This window comes from Peromyscus californicus, unplaced genomic scaffold (assembly GCF_007827085.1).
Source record: "Peromyscus californicus insignis strain IS unplaced genomic scaffold, ASM782708v3 Scaffold_10__1_contigs__length_136768540, whole genome shotgun sequence".
In the NCBI taxonomy this organism is placed as follows: domain Eukaryota; kingdom Metazoa; phylum Chordata; class Mammalia; order Rodentia; family Cricetidae; genus Peromyscus; species Peromyscus californicus.
The window spans coordinates 7474613-7498002 of NW_026294391.1; the positions used below are offsets into that span (position 1 = coordinate 7474613).

General features: G+C 40.6%; 1 protein-coding gene across 15 annotated transcripts in view; it reads left to right on the forward strand.

The window, feature by feature from the left end:
- Cask (calcium/calmodulin dependent serine protein kinase) overlaps window positions 1–23390 on the forward strand; it is a 334225-nt gene that overhangs the window by 221868 nt on the left and 88967 nt on the right. For all 15 annotated transcript variants that reach the window (XM_052737240.1, XM_052737152.1, XM_052736894.1 and 12 more), the window contains exons 7-10: window positions 1686–1861; window positions 7378–7500; window positions 13371–13454; window positions 23076–23175. In XM_052737240.1, the coding sequence (XP_052593200.1) occupies window positions 1686–1861; window positions 7378–7500; window positions 13371–13454; window positions 23076–23175 (483 nt within the window). The remainder of the gene's footprint in view (window positions 1–1685; window positions 1862–7377; window positions 7501–13370; window positions 13455–23075; window positions 23176–23390) is intronic.

Below are 23390 nucleotides of genomic sequence, written 5' to 3' on the forward strand. Positions count from 1 at the left end.
ACAATCCAGAAATAAAAACTGTTTCTCTCGTCAGATCCTTGTAGTCGGTACTGAGTTTTTGTTGTACCTTTTAAGAGAAAGTATTTTCCCTGTTGGAGCCCTGAGCTTAATCTCTTCCATTATGAGGAATGGAAGGGAAACCAGAATGATCTGCAGCGGAGCTCCTTAGCCCTCTCCATCCCAGCTGAGTTTGATAACCACCAAACAGGCCTTTGCGATATATTCTCTGTAGATGGGCTAACAGATTTCTTAGGCTCTGGACCACAGTGAGATAAAGTCTTTTGCAATCTTCAAAGTAAAGATGATCTTGGATTCAGCATAAGAAGAGACAGGCGGATAAACCAACAGACAGAGGAAGGAAGGCAGGGCTGGGCCTGCCAAATGTAAAAGAGCTGCCAAGTCTGGTAGGCAGTGGCTCGCCCCTGAAGGCCTTTCCCTAGAGTTTAAGCCTTTTACTCCTCCAGAAAGGAAAAGACTGTCTTGAGGGTACTCACTTAAAGATGCTTATAATGTGCAAGCAGCTGGTACCAGAGGGAGGAAAAAGGAAAATTGTTTAAAGAAGATGAGAGTCCAAGAGTCGGATGGTACTTTGACACTCAACTCCTATAAGCCAGGTATGTATGCCTTTGATCCCAGCACTTGGGAGGCAGAGGCAGGCAGATCTCAGTGAGTTCGAGGCCAATCTGGTCTACAAAGAGAGTTCCAGGACAGGCGGTGGTGGCGCACGCCTTTAATCCCAGCACTCGGGAGGCAGAGCCAGGCGGATCTCTGTGAGTTCGAGGCCAGCCTGGTCTACAGAGCAAGTTCCAGGACAGGCACCAAAGCTACACAGAGAAACCCTGTATCGAAAAACCAAAAAAAAAAAAAAAAAAAAAAAAGAGTTCCAGGGCTGCCAAGGTCATTACACAGAGGAACCCTGTCTCGAAAAACAACAACAAACACAGGAGGATTGCATGGGAGGGAGTTCCTGATTTTGCTTTAGTGTACGACGTCTGTTTGCTCTCAATTCTCTTCAAATGTTAACATTAGGAGTGAGCTAATTCCCACTCCAGTAGCCACTGAGAACTGCTACAATCAACCTAATAAATTAAAAGTAACCGTTTTGCCATCAAATTTTTGCTCACTTATACCCTCTCCCTGACCCTGACCCTATCCAAGTGAGCCTTCCACCTCTTCCCCAACAGGTGCAGGCTCAGTCAACTCACTCTTCCCCTGCCCCCACTCTAAATTAGAACGTTTAAACTCCTTGAAGAAGCAAGAAATAAAAGACCTACTTATAACATGCAGAATTCAGAGAAGAGTACCAGGGTCCTGTTCTAGACCAGTGTTTTCAAAAAGTGGTCAGATAAACTATTTTTTCCTCCCATGAATTCCTTTTATAAGGGGAAAAAAGTGGTAGAAAAACATTGATATTGGTAAATTTTTCATTCAGACTGATATTGGTTTTTGTTGTTGTTTGTTTGTTTGTTTGTTTGTAGACTGGACTTTTCTGTATAGCCCTGGCTGTCCTGGGACTCACTTTGTAGACCAGGCTGCCCTTGAATTCAGAGACCCCCCTGCCTCTGCCTCCCAAGTGCTGGGCCATCGCCCATCCGATATTGCTTTTTTATTTTCAGGTTTCAAGTAGGAAAAAAAACTTCATTTTATAAAACCAGTTTTCCATAATGTTGTTGTTTTAAATCTAGGACGAGTTGGAACACCTCACTTTATGGCCCCAGAAGTAGTCAAGAGAGAGCCTTACGGAAAGCCTGTCGATGTCTGGGGCTGTGGCGTGATCCTTTTCATCCTGCTCAGTGGCTGTTTGCCTTTCTACGGAACCAAGGAAAGATTGTTTGAAGGCATTATTAAAGGAAAATATAAGGTATGGATTATGGTTTTTATTTTCCATTCAGATTTAAAAGACTCCAAAAGGTGTTGTTTTGAAGCTACTGTGTGTCTTTGCTCACCACCTGACTGTCACCTAGGTACCCACCCCACCATAGCAAAGATCTGTGTTGACATCAGGGACCCAGTAGTCTTGTGGAGCACAGAGAGGTCTGGATAAGTTTGAGTCACCATGAGTTGAACTCAATGAGAAGCAGACTTCTATGGGCCTTTTTTATATAGTTAAGAAAAGGCCTTTATTCCTAAAGCTTTTTCTTAATTTATAACATTCAAATGGAAATTTCACTCAGGTACTTTAAATCATTTCTTATCCTAGTTTTAAATTTCCACCAATGTAGCAGAAAAATGTCTTTATATTATAGAGTAAACTGACATGTGAACATCACAACCATGTTTCATGATAACAATTCAGAGGTATTTTCTCTAAAGAATGTCTTTTTATTACTTTATTTCGTGTATGTGAATGCAGGTGCCTGCAGAGGCCAGAGAGGTGTTGAATCCCCTGGAGCTAGAGTTACAGGCAGTGATGAGCCACCAGTGTGGATGCTGGGACCCAAACTCAGGTCCTCCAGAAGAGCTAAGCCATCTCTTCAGCCCCAGTTTAGAGGCATTTTGATATGACTTAAACAGTCACATTCTGGAGCTACTATGCATTGAAAGCCTCAAATGTTATCATTGCCTTGTAACTACCAGATTACCGATTTCATTATTTTAAAAAAAAAAATAATGCTATTATTGACATTGTGGAGGGCTAGATCAAAAAAGACCTAAGGAGTCTCAGAGATAAGTAAGCTGAAAGCCCCTTCACAGTCCCAATTCTTCCTACGTTTCTAGCCATATTCCAACACATGTAGCTGGTAGGATCTGAAACTGTGAGCGTATGTATGTCTCTGGTCAAGGCACTTAATGTTGAGGAATTTTTCCCATTGTCACTGAAGCTTGTATTTTCTATTCAGCTGAATCAATTGCTTCATTTTGTGCCATGCCTGGTAACATAAGACCAAATACAAGTTTATGTAACACCATACTCCCAAACTGAGGCCACTAACATTTTCTTTTCATTTTGTCAGTAATGTTATAATTTTTAAAGATTTGTTCGATTTTCAATTATGTGTATGTATGAGTTTGGGGCGGGGGGCGGGTATGTGCACCAGAGAGCAAGTGCCAGTGGAGGCCAGAGACATCAGATCTCAGCCACTGGAGCTGCAGGTGGCTGTTAGGAGCCTCCTGTGGAAGCTGGGAATTGAGTGCAGGTTCTCGGCAACAGCACTACTCACTCGTAACAGCTGAGCCATCTTTCTAGCCCATAATGTGGGAAAGTAGTTTCAGAGTCGCAACCTCATCCTTCAAACTATAATTAAAGCACATGGCGGTGAAAACGGTGAAGAATTTCCTTTGTTTGCCTGTGCACTGTCAGCTCCTAAGAGCACACAGTATCCTTCTGAAACAGGAAGAAGTTGTACATACATCTTTTTCTGCTTCCCTTAGAGTCAATTAACCACTAGTAAATAAAAGTACTACTTTCAAGGTAACTGAATACTCTAGGAGGTTGCTTATTAGTCGTTGCTCTCCAATCCTTGGAGATTGTAAGCAGTTGTCAGAAATACATAGACTGGGCTTTCTGGTTGAATGTTACCAAATCAAATGAAATTATAGAAGAAACTCAGTAGAAAATACACCAAGGGCCAGGCATGGTGGTGATGCCTTTAACCCCAGCACTTGGGAGTCTGAGGCAAGAGGACCTCTATGAGTTTGAGGCTAGCCTCATCTACATAGAAAGCTCCAGACTAGCCAAGGCTATATGAGGCTCTGTCTCAAAAACACCAAAAAGAAATAAACAAAGGCAAGTACCAGGTTAATAAGAATAACAGCAATGATAGCAGCTGAGATGTAGCACTTCATATGCACCCAGAACTGCCCTGGGCACTTCACCAAATCTTCTCAGCAGCTGATGGCGTACTTACCATATAATAAAATCTCCCACCTGCCTTTTTGAGTTATAAGCATTTGCTAATAATAGAATTCTTCCTTTGTATTTGTTCAGTTGCTAACTTCCTCGTTTCCAAGGCAATGTGCTTCATTCCAACAGCGTCTGGTATTTGACTTTGTCTATTTTTAAAGCATGAATACTTATTTTTATGCCTTGGTAAGGAATTTGTACTTTTTATACTGTCGAAAAATTAAGTTATTTTAAAGTTTCCTATTCCTAGCGAATGGTGGCAATATTATAGGAAGTGATAAGGTAGCAGCTATACCATAATTTCTGTACCAAGGCATAGAAATAAGTATTCAATGCTTTAAATACTTGAAGCTTTGCACCTTACAGTGTATTTCCCACTTATTTGGCTAATCTCACTTCTTGTTTGTCTTCACGGCTTCCTTTACAAAAGGCCCAGGTTTTCACCAGCAGTTTAAAGTATAGGTCCATTTCTGCCACCTCTGTGAACTTCATGGACCTTGTCATTATTTTTTTTACATACTGTGATACGATTCTATCAATATGCACTGCTGCTTCTTTGGTATGGAAATAATGGAAATAATCAGTCACACAAGGATAGGGAGAGCCCTCAGCTTCAATAAGTAATACATTGCAGTCCTATTCTGCGTCTCACAGACTTTTAGGTTATTCCAAAACATCTCAAAAACAAAAATCGCTTTGACACCCTGATGGTACTTAGCAAAAGAAGCAGTAAAACCCTGATCTTAGACATCTGTCAGAAAAGCTCTATGACATCTTCTAAGTGTAGTATAGCTCAGTTGGGAGCTGTTCCTGCTACTCTTAAGTGATTGGGCTTAGACCTCATTCTCATTTGCTGACTTGCTTGATCCTTTTTTCTATTTTCTTATTAATTTTTTGCTAGTATACAAAACAGTGGGTTTCCGTATGAGATTTTTGTACATATATAATACATAATTTGCTCACATTTGCTCCTCCATTACCCATCCTTGTCCCTCCTCCTCCCTCCCTCTGGTCCCCTTCCTCCTAATAGCCCCCCTTTTGCTTTCCTGGCATGTCATTGTTTTAAATCTAGCTTCTGTGTAGGAGAGAAAACACTCAGGATTTGTCCTTCTCCTCACATGCCATCACTCTCCCCTTGCTTGCTCTTTTAAGGTAGATGTCAGAGAATACTATTAACTGGAGTACATGCTAGCATTTCAAAGCAATGCCTGTTTTCTAACCCAGTTGTTTTGCCCCGATAACTCAGTTTTATCTAATTTTGCCAGCTGAAGGACTGTGTTGTCAGTGCTGGATGTCCTCATAAAAAGAGCAGGGAATTACCATTCCAAACCATTTCTTCAAAATTCATAGCCACCACTTTCAGATCTTTTCATTTGCCAAGAAAAAAAATCAGATTTTGAAGATCACATGAGCCCCAAGATAGGGAAGAAGGGTGTCTTAGTTTTTGACTATTGTGATAAAATACCATGACCATCAGCAAGTTGTGGGGGAAAGGGTTTATTTGCCTTACAGGTTACAGTCCATCAGTGGGGGGAAGCCAACACAGGAACTTGGAGGCAGGAAGTGAAGCAGACACCATGGAGGAGTGTTGCTTATGGGCTTGTGTCACGTGGCTAACTCAGTCTGCTTTTTTATACAACTCAGGACCACGGGATGTGGCCTGGGCCCTCCCCTCCCACATCAATCATTAATCAAGAAAATCCCTACAGACTTACCTACAGCTAATCTGATGGAGGCATTTTTTCAATTGAGCTTCCCCTTCCCAAATAAATCTAGCCTGTGTCAAGTTGGGGGAAAAAAAGGAAAGGGAACATAACCATCTAGGCCCTGCCTAATTAGTCACCACTTTCAAACATGTCCATTGACCACAATTCCAATAGGATGACAATATTGAGGCAGTCTTATGCCAGTTATGTCACAAAATTCAACAAATGAAAGTGGTTGCTTTTGTAATTTTGCCTCTAAGAAGAGGAATATAGAACATCCTCCAATTAAGAGCTCTCCCTAGCATGAAGATGCTTTTCCCTCCCCATCTGTAAGTTCAAAGCCTCATCTGAGCCAAAGCTTGGCATCTATTGCTAGCCCTTGGCCAAATTGGAATGATTCCTTTATGCTATGATGCAAGTACTGTGATTTCATTTGGCTTTAAATCGCTGTATTCATTCCCCATCATTTTCTCTTAAGAGGTGCCATAGATCTCTACTGGTTAAGGCCAGAGATGTAGCTCCTTAGCAGAGCACTTGGCCTTGCATGTGTGAAGACCAGGGTTCTGTCTCCCACACTGAAAAACAACAGCAACAGTTACAAAAGCTGCAATACTACATGAAGCACCTGGCATCAAGCGGCTTCCATATGGTCATTCAATCAGGCAGCTTCCTGGTGTTGAACTGGGAATAAGATCCACCTCCGTCACTACCTCCTGTTCCCACTTCCCTTCCCAACTCCAAGCTCTGAGCACGATCCTTGAATGTTTTTCTCATTGCTGGGCTTAGATATATCCCCTTCCCCAGGAGCCTTCCAGTTTTTGCCTCAAAGGTTCACAGCCATTATCAGAAGACTTTTAGAAAACTCGTAATTCTTACTGTTTGGTTTTATTCAATTTTACCACATGAATTGGTTGTCTCATCTCTAAAAGAAAGAAGTGACTTCACTGAATAGAGTATACTAGTGGAATTGGCTATTTTACAGGGTTATGATGATAGTATTTTTTCCTTAGATTTTGAATACTGTGATCATAATATCCAATTAATGAATCTTCATAGCTTCACAATTAATGTTGCTCCCCAATTTTGTTGTAGAGCTTATGTATGCATCTTTCTTTTCTCCTCCTCTCTCTTTCTCTCTCTCTCTCTCTCTCTCTCTCTCTCTCTCTCTCTCTCTCTCTCTCTCTCTCTCTCAGAATTTCTATCCAACCTAGGCTGACCTCAAACTCACAATTCCCTTGCCTTAGCCTCCCAGTTGCTAAGATTGTAGTGGTGAATACCACACTCAGCACCTGATCCCAGTATTTGCAGACATCGCTTTTAAAACTTTATTTAGCCGGGTGTGGTGGGACAGATCTGTAATGCCTGCACTCAAGAGCCTACAGCAGAAGCAACTAGCAGTTCAAGGTCAGCCCAGGCTACAGAGTGAGTTCTGGTCCATCCTGGGCTTAGGGAAACCTTATCTCCAAAAAAGAATCTTTCTTTAATTTTTTTCATTTCAAATTTATTTCAGTACTTTGTAGATCAGTGTATTGTACCCTTTTTAGATCAAAATTAAAAACTAGAAACCAGAATCATGGGCATTCTACCTTTTAAATATTGAAAATATTACAATGTAGCAGCACCAGCAGAATAATTGCTGATACAAACCCTCATATAATGAAGAGAAAAAAATCACAAAGCATTGCATATGCTCAGAAAACAGGTCTTCCAATCTGTTATTTGCTCTGAGACTGTTACATTGAAGTAGGGTAGATTATAGAATATTAAATAATGGTAAGCGTTGACTTCTTGAAGATAACTGTGGAGCTTTCCTTGTTCCCTCCTCAGATGAATCCAAGGCAGTGGAGCCATATCTCTGAAAGTGCCAAAGACCTAGTACGCCGCATGCTGATGCTGGATCCCGCTGAAAGGATCACTGTTTATGAGGCGCTGAATCACCCATGGCTTAAGGTACCTGCACTCACGGGTCACCCATCCCCTCTGTACTTAAAGGCTAGCGGCAGCCACAGTGCACCACCCTGGAAGATGGACCTTTTCACTCTTGGCTTGTTTCTCAGCCTTTCCCTCACTTTTGTCCATCTTGCTTGCTGCCTTGCACCCTGTCCAAGACATGTAAGATATTCAGCTGTTGGACAGGGCACAAAAGCAGGTTGAGACAGAATCTGTGAGTGAAGATGGGCTGTTGTCTGGCAACACGTGTACCAAAGATGAAAAGGAACAGCTGAAGTAACCATGTTATCTTATATTATCTTTGTTGTGGGTGCAACTCTGTACTCTGTAGGACTTCACTGGTTTTCAGTAGGCACTAGGTATAGATTTACTGTTTTAGGGGAAAGACACATTTCAAGCGTTTTCGTATCCCATTTTTCTGGATTAAGGAAAATCATATCTTTAGACATCAGGAAATAGTATTGTTTCATTAAAACATTGTGCTGTAATTCCAGGAAATTCTTGCTTTATAAGAAAGAATACATCCTCAGAGAGGTTCAGAATTTTGCCCTCAGTCACAGATGTTGTCACTGCTAGAAGCAAGACTTTATTTAGTTCAGCCTACCACAACCCATCATTCATGTTCTGTATCCTGTCCCTTTCACTAATTAGATGGCATTGCTCCAGCCACTTCCTTCTTTCCCACATTATCAGGTTTCTGGACCTTTGGGGTCTAATGTGTTATGATTGGTTTTTATTGTTTACATTTACATGTATGCATGCATATCTGCCTTCTCTTGCTCCTACAAACTCTTCCAGCTTCTGCCCCCAATCCCTGGTTCACTCAATTGCAAAACTAATAAGAATTATATGTACCCATTTCTCCAATTTCTGCCATACCTTTCTCTTGAACTCATACCAGTCAGGATCTCAATGCTGCCAACCCCACTAAAACAGCTCTTATTGGCAATGGGTATGGCTCAGTAGAGTACTTGCCTAGCGTGGGCAAGGCCCTTCGTTTGAACCCCAGAATCTCAAAACCTCAAAAGAAAAACAGCTCTTGTCTAGTCACTACTAACCTTCAATCCCAGGGCCGGACCTTATCGGTCTGTTGACAAAGTTCCATCTCCTGAACCTTTTCTTCCCTTGGCTCCCAGGATATCTGCCCTCTGTTTCCCTTCTGCTTGTCTGGCTGTTTCTCCTCAGATCTTGCTGATTGGTCCTCGTTTCCTTACCTACCATATCACGTGGCTGTGCCACTGACTGGCCTCCATCCTTGCTCCTCGTCTTCTTCTGCATCTCACTCTGTACCTGGAAGACCTCGTTGAGTTTTACTGCCTTTAAGTGTGTGCACATGATGAGGCCTGAATCTAGGCCTCTCTCCTGAGGTATTCTCCCTTGACCTGCTATCTAACTGGGTCTCCTGATACCTTTCTGATCTTACCCTGTCCTAGTCTCCCGAGCCTCGGTTTCTATCATTCTGGCCTCCTTGCTGATCCTCAGACCACAGATACATCGTTGCCTCAACTCTCCTGTATTAGTCATACCCTTTGCCTAGAATAATTCTTCCTCTAGAGCACTTCGGGGTTTGTTCCCTCACCATCTTCAGATCCTTAGTTAGATACCAGTTGCTTGGTAAAATCTTCCCTGGCTGCTATTGTACCGTGCTGCTTCCTCCGAGCTTATGCAAGATACTAAGATATATAAAAATATTGATTAATATGTATTCCTAGTGGTGATGACATGGAATAATATTATAGGCAATTTTGGCATTTCAGTGAATCTTGATTCTCCTTGGAAATATTACTTCTTCACTGAGGGTTATTATTCAACGATAGAGCACTTTCCTAGCATGCATAAAATCCAGAGTATAGTCCCAGTAACATTAAAAAGAATATTACTTTTGAAATATGTATTCAACCTTTTGATATTTTAATACTAATATTTCTGATTTTCCCAGCAAAGAATCAATTCTTTAATATTTAATAAAATATTTAGTATTTTTTCTTCCTGATATCAAATGAACACCTTAGAAGATTCCTACTCTTTCTTTGCTTCTCTTTTGTCATTTAGAAGTTACTTTTAATGCCAAATAAGGACAATAGCAGCTGTTTAAGTCATTTTTAAGAAGCTTTAAAAAATGTCTTAGCATTATACAGTTACAGTGACTTTCATTATCAAAGCTTATCTTGGTTAATAACATATTTCTTTCTGGAAATTCTTGTCTCTACCAATGATTATAGTTCTCATCTTAAGTAGTCTGAGCTCCATACAAAATGGATTTCTGGCTCCGAAATGTTTTAAAATGTCATTAACATAAAAGGAAAAATCTGGAAAGCTAAACTCAGAGTCACTTGCCATGTTTGAACTACTGGTTATTCTCATGGCTTATGTGTCATCTGGAGATAAAGAAGTCCATTAGTGAGGAGCTTATCTATCTGGAAGGAACAACTTTATCTTACATTTAGCCCTTGTTCATGTATATATGTGTCTCATTACAGTGGATGTAAGTTATGTTGGTTTAGGATGACTAAAATGTAAGCCAAGGCTTAATGAAAATGCCCTCAATAAGTAAAAGTAAAGAAAAGAATGATGAAAATTCTTGTAATAAAGGGTGTCCAAAGTCAAAAGTATCATTGTTTTGAGTCAAAAATAAGAGCAAAAGAATTATTTCTTTGGTTAAAAAAATGGTCTTTCTTATTTATTCCATGTGGACAAAGAATCTGAGTATTAAACCAAGTGACATATGAATGCCTTGTAGTTGCTGACTTGCTCCTGTTTAATATCTTTATATATCTGATTACCGATACTTGCAATGAATATCCATCCCAACAACTGTAGGATTAAGTACAGACAGAGTTCAGGGTCACAGTTGTAGTAAACTTCCTAGTATGAAAGGAAGACAGAGCCTGGCTGCGAAATAGCCCCAAGGTTCTGTCCTGTACAGATAGCCTCTTCTCCATGGGCTTTTCTCGGGGATCATTTGGTCAGTGTTATTTGTCCTTTGACTTTTTGGGCTGCAGCCTTATACCTAGGCTAGGATATGGCAGGAATCAAAGGTAAAGTAAAATAGGACAAAGACAGTAGCAGCAATATCAGCCTAAGCTTTCTCCTGGATCCCTAGAATGTCTACCTGCCTGTCTCCAGCTTTCGGTCTTCTAGCCGCCCCATCAAGTAACCTAGCTGGGGTTTTACTCAGCAGAAGCACGTGATGAAATGTGCTCGCTCTGTCTCACCACTCACCGCTAGGCAGTCATTTCATTGTCCTTATTGCCAATACCTAACACTTTAGGGAATACGTTTATGCTATTAGGTAGGAAGTGTTTTCAAAATCAACCGTAAACCCCATTTGTTGCCATGTATTCAAACAAGACATGCATCTTTCAAGGTACAGTTGGACTCAGACTTCAGTTACTCATGCTCAAAATTGTGGTGCGTAATGGTGTCCTCTTCCTCGAACTACCCATGTTCAGTCTGTCAGAGCATTCTGTTCTACCTGCAAAATGTATGCAGAACTAAAAGCTTCTATTATTTGAGAGACAGTATTAAGAGAATGAAAAACAAACTGTAAACTGAGAATAAATCCTTCCAAATTATGTACCCGATAAAGGTCTTAATCTAAAGAATGTAACAAATTCTCAAAACTCCATAAGAAAGCATAAAATCTAATCTAAAATGGGAAAAAAACTTGAGCAGACTTTTTTACAAAGATACACTGAGATGCCTGGTAAGCACAGCCAAAGCTCCTCAACATTATTAGTCATTAGGGGAATCTAAATAATGCCACAGTGAAATCCCTGTACACTTGTGTTAGAATGGCTAAAACAAAAATTATTGGGGCTAGACAGAGAGCTCAGCAGTTAAGAGCACTGGCTGCTGTTCCAGAGGGCTCGGGTTCAATTCCCAGCACCCACATGGTGGCTCACAGTGATCTGTAACTCCAGTTCCAGAGAATCTGATGCCATCTTCTGACCTCCACAGGCACTGCACACACATGATGCATATACAAACATGCAGGCAAAACACTCATACATGTTAAATAAATATAAACAAAAAATGAATAATGACTAACCACACCTAGTGTTGACAAAGATATAGAGCAACTAGAACTCATGCTGTTACTGGGAATGTAAAGGGTACATTTGACCACCTCTTAAAAAGTTTAACAGCCCAGTCACATGGCCAGCCATTCTGTCTGTTCCTTAGAGAAATTAGGTGTGTATTCATACAGTGACTGAATTTCATATGTAAGGTTTTTTTACATTTATTTATTTATTTGAATGGTGTGCCATGACACACATTGGGGGGAGGGGTCAGAGGATACTTCTGGAGTGGGTTCTCAATTTCTTCCATGTGGGTTCTGGGGATCAAACTCAAGTCATGAGGCTTGGCAGCAAGCACCTGTGTCCCTGCCCTCTCATAATAAAGCCAGCCTAGCCTGCCCCATCCTCATCATCCCTCCCATCTGATCTGTCTCCACTGTCCCGTCACTGCATGTATTCATCTGCTTGCTCTTTATCAGAATTTCCGCACATTCTCACTCCTTAAACTTTGGTGCTGGTTACTTGCTCTATTTCAAACACTCTCTCAGTAAATAGTACCCCAACATTTGTTAATTGTTTGCTTAGTGCCTGCCATTCTGGCTAGTTCTGGCTTGAATTTCTCGAATGGCGAGTGAGGTTGAGCATTTTTTCACAATATTTATTGACCATATTTATTTATCTTTGGGAATCTGTCTGTTCATTTCATTAGTCCATTTGTTGAGTTGTTGTTTCTTAATTCTTGTTAATCCTTTATTTATTTCAGATACTACTTCTCTGTCAAGTGTCTGGCCAGCAAAGATTTGTTTCCCATTCTGTAGGCTGCCTTTTCAGTCAGTTGACAGTTTCCTTTGCTGTACAGAAGCCTTTTAATACCATGAGGTCCCATTTGTTGGTTGTTGACCTTATTTCCTAAGTGACCAGAGTCCTATTGAGAAAAACCTTCCCTATGCCTATATTTTCAAGTATTTTCCCTATTTTCTCCTCTAATGGTTTCAGAATTTCAGGTCTTACATTTAAAGTCTTTTGGTTTTTCAAGAGAGGATTTCTCTGTGTAGCTTTGGAGCCTGTCCTGGAACTCATTCTGTAGACCAGGCTGGCCTCGAACTCACAGAGATCCTCCTGCCTCTGCTTTCCTGAGTGCTGGGATTAAAGGCATGTGCCACCACTGCCACGCACATTAAGGTCTTTTATCCATTTGGAGTTGACTTTTGTGCAGAGTGAAAGATAGGAATGTTTCATTTTTCTAAAATAAAATTCTAAATTGCTCTTTTGGAATTCTAAAAGGCTGCTACAAAGGAAATGATTTCTTTCTGGGCAAGAGCTGAAGCAGACCCTGCATAGGGGAAGTGGCTGAGTTAGATGTCCAGTTATTCCGGACAGTGCAGAATGCTGAGTCAGTATAGATTTCATTTTTAGTGCTCATTTTACCTGACAGTTCATGATGAAGACAACCTCAGTGCAATGATATATGGATGTGTGAAAATGTCATAATGAAATCTGTTATTTCACATGCTAGCTAAAAAAAAAATAAGTAGAAAAAGACAGCTTCATACTTTCACAACCATTATAACTTTAGCCACATGTCTAAAAATTAGATAATCTATTACTTTAGTCCTTTATTCTTGCTAGATATACTATTTAGCCATCAATTTTACTGTTTATAGCCCTTGTTTCAGAATGTGTATCAGTATATGGAATAAAATAACCGATTTCCTAAAGTTAAATCTAAACTTCACACTTAAGAACTTGACCTTCAAAAAAAAAAAAAAAGAACTTGACCTTCATAATTTCTGTTAAGCTTCTTCACTTTTTTCAGTGGTTGTATACGATCATAATCTTCTTTTATAGGAGCGGGATCGTTATGCCTACAAAATTCATCTTCCAGAAACAGTGGAACAGCTGCGGAAATTCAATGCAAGGAGGAAACTAAAGGTAAATTTGAAAAACCACCAAAAAGCCTACTCGATGGGGTTGGTGGTCATGCCTTTGTTCTGCTTTGTTCCCTACAGACACATCCTCATGTCAGCCATTATGTTTGCCACAGCTAAATTATTTCTAAAAATTGTTGCCATTTCAGTAAATTTTAAGTTAATATTTCAGTCGGAATCAAAACAAAATTTAGCAACTAGAAGACACATTATATTTTTGATTTGTTTTGTCTTTAAAATTCATAACAGAGGTATGGTTATATTATGAATCTAAGCTTCGTTTTCTCAAGCATAAATATTTTGACAGAAAATATAACATGATATACATCTATAATCCCGCCACTGAAACAAACTGAGGCAGGAGGTTCATGAGTTTCAGGCCAGCCTGGACTACATAATCAGACACTGCTTCAAAATGTTAAAACTAACAATGATAATAAGACTTTGAAATTTTAAGTGTGATTTTAGTTCACTGGAAACTGCAGCTGGGTTAACACTGGATCTAGAGTTGAACAATCATCATAAAGCAATAAATGAAAGCCCCACTACTATAAGAAAATGTTTGCAGATCGCCTGCTGTCCTTTATTTTTCCTAGTTAGTTTTCTTGCCACTCTCCATATCCTCTGCCTCAAACAGTGAAAAGGCACAATGATAATGGCCCTCACAGGGAGCCATTGTAGTTCAGACCTTTCTGAAAAAGACCCAGCATTCGATGGTGGAGGTCTCCACTCTGGAAGGAAATGCTGTGGGGCAGCAGCACCGGGCTGCAGAGATGCAGAGGGAATGATTGATGCTTACTTGATCTGGGGTGCCGAATGTGTTAAGTCTGTTCTGTAAGTGGCTAATTGGATAATGGTCTCTAGTCATGTGACTCCTACCAGCTACAATGCTTCTTGAGTATTTTCAGATGGCCTAAATTATAATACTATTAATTTGTTATTCTTCACCCCTTGAAGATTATGAATGATTTTATATAGATGTAGATTTATGTAAATGTTTGGGAAAACCCTCAGGTTTTAATAGTACCGTGGAAGGCTAAAATGCCCAAAATGGTATCCATTAGCCACATGTACCTGTGTGAACTTAAGTTACTTAAAATTTAAAAAGCCAAGCACCTGTTCCCATTCATACCATCATGGTTCAAGTGCTCAGTGGGCTAGGAGCTACCGTATTGAACAGCACAGATACAAAACATTCCCACCCTTGTAGAGGATTCTACTGGATGGTGAATGCTGCCGAACAGCTAGAGAACTTTTCACATATCATTATTAACATCAGCATTCTTATTGAAGCTTTTCTCCTAATTTTCTTGTCAGGAGTTCAAACTGGCTCTTCTCTATCTGCTTTCATAAAATCCTTGGCAAAAATAGTTATTAATGATATGCCATCATTGAGATAGTGCCCAAAGAAGTTTCTTTTTTTTTTTAAGACAGGGTTTCTCTGTGTAGCCATGGCTGTCCTGGAACTCACTATGTAGACCAGGCTGGCCTTGAACTCACAGAGATCCGCCTGCCTCTGCCTCCTGAGTCCTGGGATTAAAGACGTGCGCCACCACCGCCTGGCCAACGAAGTTTCTTAAGGCTTGACATCTTTGCCTTGACATCTACCTAAACTGGTATAGGCGTCAAATGAAAAACAAGGAAATCTAATCATTCAAAGTAAAATTTGGTCAACTCTTTAGCAGTTAGCTTCCTGTTCAACTGTCCAAAGACATTGTGTCTGTGCTTCTTTCTTAACGTTTCTCTAAATCTTTTTAATCCTTGATCCTGCTTTGGCTTCACATAACATTGTGCTATGCAAGGTTGAACCTTCCTTTGCCCAAATACAAAGGTTTCACTCAGGCTTGGGCTCACCCATCACAGGAGACATGTTCTTCCCCTGGTGCCACAGAAGCAGACTTAGACCAAAAATAGCCAAACTGGTGACTAAGATTCATTCGGACAGGGCCAAACTATCACAACAAATAGGGGTCATGTGGATTTACCACATCCCTTTACAGGCTATTTAAAGTCTCAAGACCAGCCAAGCAACATAGAATTAGAAACGTCAGCGTAATCATTGTGGGCTCGTTTTCAGCTTCTGGCAAGGCTGCGTTCCTGAGAATTGTCAGCCACCAGGTTAACACATGCCACGCCTGCCCTCTCAAGGAGCTTATTCTCCTCCTTAGGCCTCTCCTATGAACCTCTAGAACAAAGGTTGTAATTTCCCTGGTTTACAACACCTACCAGCCCACAGCTTATTTCCCCAAATGAACAGCTAGGTGCCCACTCATTTTTACCCCAGACACTGATTGAAGTTCCCCAAATGGTACAGCAGCCTAATTTTTAAGACTACCTTAGATGTGATTAAAAAAAGAAAATTTGCTGAAAGCAGATTATTGAATTTTGGTTACGGGTAGCAGAAGTAAGAAGCACACAGCAGTACAGAAGAGCTGCTCTTGAACTGTGATGGGTGGGTGAATCCCAGATCTGACCCTCCCTCATTGGAGGCCTTGAGCAAATGACCTCAAGTCTCTGTGCCTTGATGTGTGTCGTTATCTGTTAAAGTATGCAGAGTGGTAGCTGCTAATTCCTAGGAGTAGCGGGATTCAATGCGTTACTGTTACACCAATTAGAAGAGTACCAGCCTGTGGTAAATGCTCCAAAGATGTTTTTTACTGTTAACTTTGTGCTTTTTGTTAATATACTATTATTGTTATTATTTTAATGGTACTACCTTTGATTTAGTAATCTATAAATGATTGTAATTCCTGAATAAGCATTGTATACAATTTTAGATTCTTACTACTCATTCAACTTTAATATTTTTAGAGCTTTCAGAACTTTTATTAGTTTTAGTTATTTATTTTGTGTGCCTGAAGGGAAGGGAACACACATGCCATGCCAGGCATGTGAAGGCTGGAGGACAACTTCCGGGAGTGAGTTTCCTCCTTGCACCGTGTGGGTCCTCGGGATTGAGCTCAAATATTCAGGCTTAGTGGCGGGCACCTTTGCCCACTGAGCAATCTTGCCAGCCCTTAGGAACTTTAAAAAATGCATAAAACACTGAAAGGTTTACTGAATAATCTCTGTTCTTATTTTTCCTCCAAAAATTTATGCTTAGACTTTTCTCACTTATTTTGATCATCGTTTTCCTTTCCATTATCTACAAGAAGTTCTTATATAATTATACTCACTCCCTTGCCACTATTTTCCTCAAGTAGGATAGCCACCATGTAACATGCAAGACCCTTAGGTGCCTAAAATCTTTCTGTCTTGGATCACATATAATCTGCTGTTTTTATATACAAACATGTCTCTGATAAAGTATAGTAAATAAATTAGGCACAGTAAGATTAACAGTAAGTCATAGCAATATGCTATTGTAAAGGTCATTTAAAGCATATAAAATATTGACTTCTGGGATTTTCCCTGTACTGTTTTCATACCAAGATTGTAAGTTACTGGAACCGAGGAAGAGGGGAACTACTCTACACTTCTCATGTGAGGCTTTTGGACCAGCAGATAGGCATCACCTAGAACATATTAGAAAGAGAAATAACTGGGTTGTAGTATATTCAGACAAGAAAAGAAAGGCTTCCATTTGGGAAGAAAATAAAATTGGCTTAGCAGATGACATAGTTCCATATTGTAGGAAATCCTAAGAAATTCATTAGAAAGAACAAGTTTATAATGAGTATAGGAGATATATATATATATATATATGTGGATATATATATATATATCCACACAAATATATGAGCAATGAACAGTCTTAAGAGGAAGTTAAGAAACATGTCTATTCACTACAGCATAACAATGAAATGTTCAGAAATAAATCCAACAAAAGAAATACAAGGTGTGTAAACTACTATTCCTGGGAGAAAGTAAGACTGAGTAAAGGGAGATGTACTGTTGATGTGTCAGAAGACTGTGTTATGTAGGCTGTGAAGAGGAGCTGTGCTCTGAGGTGTGGACTCCTTAAGTGATATGTTAGTTGCTGTCTCATTGCTGCAACAACAACAAAAAAACCTGACAAAACAGCTTAGGGAAGGCCGGGTTTACTTTGGCTTGCTGTTGGAGTGTGTGGGGACATGCCAGCAAGTGTGTGAGGAAAGGAGTCATGTTGTGTCCACAGTCGGGAAGACAAGAGAGATGAATGCTAGTACTCGGCTGCCTTTCTCTTTAGTCAAGGGCTCGTGCAGCCCACAGTTCGGGAGCCTCTCCCTCCTCAGCTAATCCTCTCTAGAAACACTCATAGACTTCCCCAGTCCTGGTGTCCTTGGGGACTCCAAGTGCAGCCAAGTTGACAGTGGAAATTAAACAGCATGAGAGGGGATGCTGCCTTCCATCTTGGGCATCAGCTACTAACGGAGTTATAAACAAAGGACGTCTGTAACATGTGAGCTTGTCAGTCTAGGGACAAGCTCAACAGGGTATCTGTTCCGAAAGTTATCCCCTTTGCTTCAGGAATTATTTTGACCCCTAGAAAGCATATTTCTCTATAATGAAACAAAATATATTATATATGCATTATGAAATTCTCAAACAGTTAAAAAATGTTTCATAAATTTAAAAAAAGCCTTACATCAAAATGGTATGTTTTGGGATAAAATATTTTGATCCCCATTACTATCATTACTGACTTTTGTGTAAGCAGAAATTATCTGTCTACTATAACAATTTTAATTTCAATGTGTTTTCTGTTTAGCATAATATAATGGGACATAAATATAGGGTTTGGCCTTTAAAGGAAAAAAAATTTATCTAAATAGAAGCACTATTCAATATTTGAGTGAATTTACTGCAATCAATTTAGGAAATGACGGTTTGAGTCAAGTATGGTGCCACATACCTATAATTCCAGCACTGAGGAAGCTGAGGCAGGAAGGTTTCAAGACCAGCCTGGGATATCTACCACACTCTGTTTTAAAAGCCTCTCTCCAATAGCCAGCTATAGTGAGTTGAAACCTAGCAGTTCGATTAAGAGGATCAAGCCATACTCTTAATAGAGAGAAAGGAAGACCCTCCCCTCAAGGAGGCACACATGAACTCTCATCAACTGTGATTGCCTGCATGGAGTCTGCACAAGATGGAGCCCTTAAACATGGGACTACACCCCACTCAGAGAAGCTAATGGCAGTCCAGGGTTGCTGGGGAGAAGTCATTATCTTTCTTAGTGTAGTCATGGGTGAGTTAGCCATCTGTGTTCCAGTGGACAGCTCCACACCCATATCTATGCAGACAGCTGTGGTTAAGCCCAGTGAGATCACCAAATAAAAACAGACAGAAAACAAAAAAAAAACAAGAAAGTAGGATGAAAGCAATGGGAGGATGCAGGGGGATGGATGGCTGTAACCTGAATGTATTAAATATATTAAATCCATGTAGAAACTGTCAAATAACAAAGTATTTTTAAAAAGGGAAAGAACACAGCAAGGGAGATTTCTGACAACTCTATGACTTTCCTTTATTGGTTTTGCAAATTACAAAAGTATACCTTGCCTCTGCCTGCTTATCAGTCTCTAGCATCCCTGAACTGCAGAAGAATGCTGTTTTAGTACTTTAAAAGCAGAAAGTTGCAATTTTATCATGGTTTTTCTTAACAGCTTTTGAATAGTCTTAATTTAAAATTCTGTTTCATCCTTAAAACATGCTAAAGTTACCTAGTAAATGTGAAGAGCAAGCTTCTTTGTCGAGGTTGAATAAACCAGAAAAACTGGATATAAGGTATCGTTTACATTGCTATGCACAACAGTGTACTGTGGGAGTTGGCAAACAGTGGCCTCGGGGTATAAAGGGTTATTGAAAATCAGTGCCATATGTTCATTTACATTTGGTCTGTTGTTGCTTTTGTGTGCTTTGATGTCAGAGTTGAGTTGTAGCAAAAGAAACCATGTACCCTTCGAAGCCTAAATATTTATGATCTGTCCCTTTACCGAGTAAAAAGAAATCATTGTTAACTCTTAGGCGAGTAGAAACCCTTCAATTAGGAAGAACGGTCAGTGGCGCTCCGTTCTGCCCACTGTGGATTACACCTTTAATAATAACAGGTTTCTAAGCCTGCTGGACCTGTTTTCTCACCTATGAAATGAATCTTTTAGAATGGCCCATCACTGAGATTGACTCTCGGAGCATAATAAAATTCTTTGACTCTGAGCTATTTTGAAACTGTTTTCCTATTTCACATAATTGCCTTGCATTGGAGAGTGGAACCATGTATGGTCACTGAGCTGAGAAAACTAAATAGACCAAACCACTAGCCATAGGCCAGAGGAACCAGGAACTTACTGTCTCACAACAGTTTTTCTCTCAGGCTCTTTTAAGTACTGGTGTAGTATTTGTTTATAAGATCTTCAACTACAGAAGTAGTTGGGAAAAGCCTTAAAACCTAACACTAACATACCAAGAAACTCGGTTAACTTCACTTGGAAAATAAAACATCTCTAAAATTCTGATTTGGGTGTGTGGGAAATATGATTTGATGCATAGAAATTCCATTCCACCCAGCTTTTAGGGACCATGTATAATATGCAAAGTGAAATAAGATTCTTCTGTAGCTGTGATAGTGGGATAGCTGGCCACACTCCCTTGTTTGCCATGTGGGGGTAAGGGCAAAGGAAAGATGCCGCTGTCTGTGGTGGGCAAGGGAGCTAAACCCTCCCCCTTACCAACTGCAGCACTCATGGACCCTGCACCTTGCCCGGGCAGTACAATACCCTGTTGGCAGAGGTGTGGGTGAGCCAGCCCCAATGTTGTGAGCATGGGAGAGCTGTCCCCATTACATCTGTCATGTGGTGACATGGGAGGGGGAGAGATGCCCTCTTTCCTCCCCCAGCCCATCAACACTTGAGGCAGGTGGGAGAGCTGGCCCTGAGGTCATAAGAGTGGGAGAGCTGCCCCTGCTATCAGCTGCAGCAGGGAGAGGCAGTAGGGAGAGTGGTCCCTACACCTTGCCTGGACAATACAGTAGAGCTGGCCCTGGAGGTGTAGGTGTGGGAGATCAAACCCTGAGGATGCAAAAGCAGGAGAACAGGCCCCGCCCCTTGCTCATCACTGCTGCAATTGTGAACTAGCCAGGGCAATGCTAGAGAGCTCACCCTGGTGGTGAGGACAGGGAAGAGCTGGTGGGCTGACCAACGCTGCAGCTACAGGCCCAGAACCAGGGTTATGAGTTGGCCCACCCCAACATCCACCCCATCTATGATCTGCTGGAGCAGGGGGCAAAGGTTGGTCCTTCGGACCGAGGGCTGCAGGATCTCAACACAGGGAAGCAACAAGATGTCCAGGAAGAGTCCCAGTGAGGACCCAGCATCAGTAGTGTAGCAGAGACCAGGGGCCTCAAACCAGACCAATGATTCTTTTCTGTGAACACCTGCATGTAAAAATTTATGGGTAAAGGGGATTACTGCATGACTCACTGTGTCACACTGCAGCTTCCATGACGAGATTTTCCCTTTCTCCCCCCACCCCCACTTTCTTCTTTTTTCTGTTAAATTTTATTTTGTTTTATTATGGGGGAGGGAGATAGGTGGGATCGGGAGGCATGATGTGAAAAGCACAAAGAATAAATTAAAAGAAGGAAGAAAGATGCTTCTGTAGAAAGAAGAACTCAACATTCACTATTTTTTCTATATGGTTGGTATAATTCTGCATTAAAAACCCTATTTTAACCCCATACTATGGGAAATCTAGGCAGTTGCCTCAAATGGCAATATCAAAAGCACTTGTGTTTTATTTTGTGTGTGTTTCACTTTTTTCATCGTTTTTAGGATGATGATGTTAGTAGTGGTAGTTGCTGCTACTGCTGCTGTTTTGAGACATGGTCTTGCTATGTAGCCCAGGCTAGCCTGGAACTCCAAATATTCCTGCCTCAACCACAGGCATGAAACATCATGCCTAACATTGGTTCTTTACTTTCTATAGTCTATTTTTCAATTAAAATTTAGAGAAAAAACTTAACATGACCTCCAAAAAGTAGGCCTTGTGGAAATTCATTGCCACTAACATTTTTATGTATTTACCAACAAGTTCCTACACACATGGCAGATTTATCTTTCCTTTCAGAAAAATTCATGAGCTCAACAGTTAAAATTTACATAGAAGCTATGATAGACTTAGACCACTTTGGTGATTTGATATTTAAACCACCTAAGTGAACAATTCTATATAGAGGAACAAAAGATTTGCACTCGTGTTCTGCCCATATTTTAGTAGGCTTAGTAATGATTTATACTTCCAGAATGTTCGACAGCTTTCAGAGCACTTTTGTGTACATTAAGACTTTTGGCAATTCTAAACAGCAAAGTAAGGTACATCCCCTTTCATATTCTCCATTTACAGATAAGAAATCCTGGAGAAGTGGGGAAGAGAGAGAGAGCTCGGTCAGAAAAGTGCTTCCTACACAAGCGTAGTAACCTGACTTTCATCCCTAGCACCCACATGAGAACATACACTCCCAGCCCTAAGGCAGAGGCAAGAGGATGCCTACAGCCTGCTGACTAGTCTGATCAGCAAGCCCCTGTTCGCAGTGAGAGACTGTCTCAAAAAACAAAGTGATGGCTCCTGAGGAATGACGCCTAGGTTTGACACATCCACATAAACATGTACATAGACGCACATGTAACAACAAGAAAACCTAGAGCGTTTTAGTGATCTACTCAAGCAAGGTTGCATAGCTAGAACTGGGCAGAGCTAGAGAGCAAGCATGGCAGCTTAGGGCTTTTCCTATTACCAAAACAGTAGCTCCCATTGCTGTCCCACACAGTAGTCCTAAAAGATGCCAGGCACTCGGTATGGCAGTGCTTCTCTACTAGGGTTCAGTGGGTCCTCTCTGTGGCTTCCAGGATCCACAGATAACCAGGTGTGGTATTCCATGTCTATATAGTACTAGCACTTGGGAGAAGGTAGAGGCAATAGGATCAAGAGTTTAGAGCAGCCCCAACTACATAGCAAGTTCAAGGCCAATCCATGCTACATAATACCCAGTCTCAAAAATTACGTGTAGTTGATTCTAATGTGTGGCCTGATTGAGAATTGGTGTACAAGAGCAGTGCATTGTTACAAAAAGAGAAGAGGAAAAATGAAAAACTGATATATGTTTACTGTTTTATAATTATTAACTTTTTCCAAAGAAGAAATCAGACTATGCACTATTTTGAAAGCTTTTTTTTTCTTTTGGTTTTTCAAGACAGGGTCTCTTCTGTGTAGCTTTGGAGCCTGTCCTGGAACTCACTCTGTAGACCACCCTGGCCTTGAACTCACAGAGATCCACCTGCCTCTACCTCCCAAGTGCTGGGGTTAAAGGCGTGTGCTACCACCACCTGGCTTGAAAGCTTTTTAAAATATAATTTATTGCGAACATCTTTCTAGTCTACTAACTATCCTTTGGCCACGTCATTTTATGACAAAGTCTTTTGTACCATGTGGTACATATGCAAGTCCAAGATGTAATTAGTTCAGACACTTCATTCTACATATGGAGTAATCTAAAGTAATCCAAAATTGTTTTGAGAACCCCCTCTCCTAGCCAATATTTCTTACAGATTTACTTTCTGAGTAATCCTTAAGGTAAATAAGCATTTAAGTAATGCCTTGTGTTTGTGCATATGTTTTAATTGTATACTCTTTCATCTTTTTGCACTAGGGTGCAGTACTAGCTGCTGTGTCAAGTCATAAATTCAACTCCTTCTACGGGGACCCTCCTGAAGAGTTGCCAGATTTCTCTGAAGACCCTACCTCCTCAGGTAATTGGGAACTTCACTCATTCACTTGTGTGAATCGCTTGGTATCTATCTTTTCTCATCCATTCTGAATAATCTTTGTGGGAATTTAGTCAAGTCCTCCCTCCAAGAGATTCTAAGGAACTTTGTCACCCACCAAATCCTACCTACCGTTGTCTGGTTCCTCTTTATTTGAATACCAAAGTTGTCCTCCCCAAATGCTCCCAAACCAACATTAT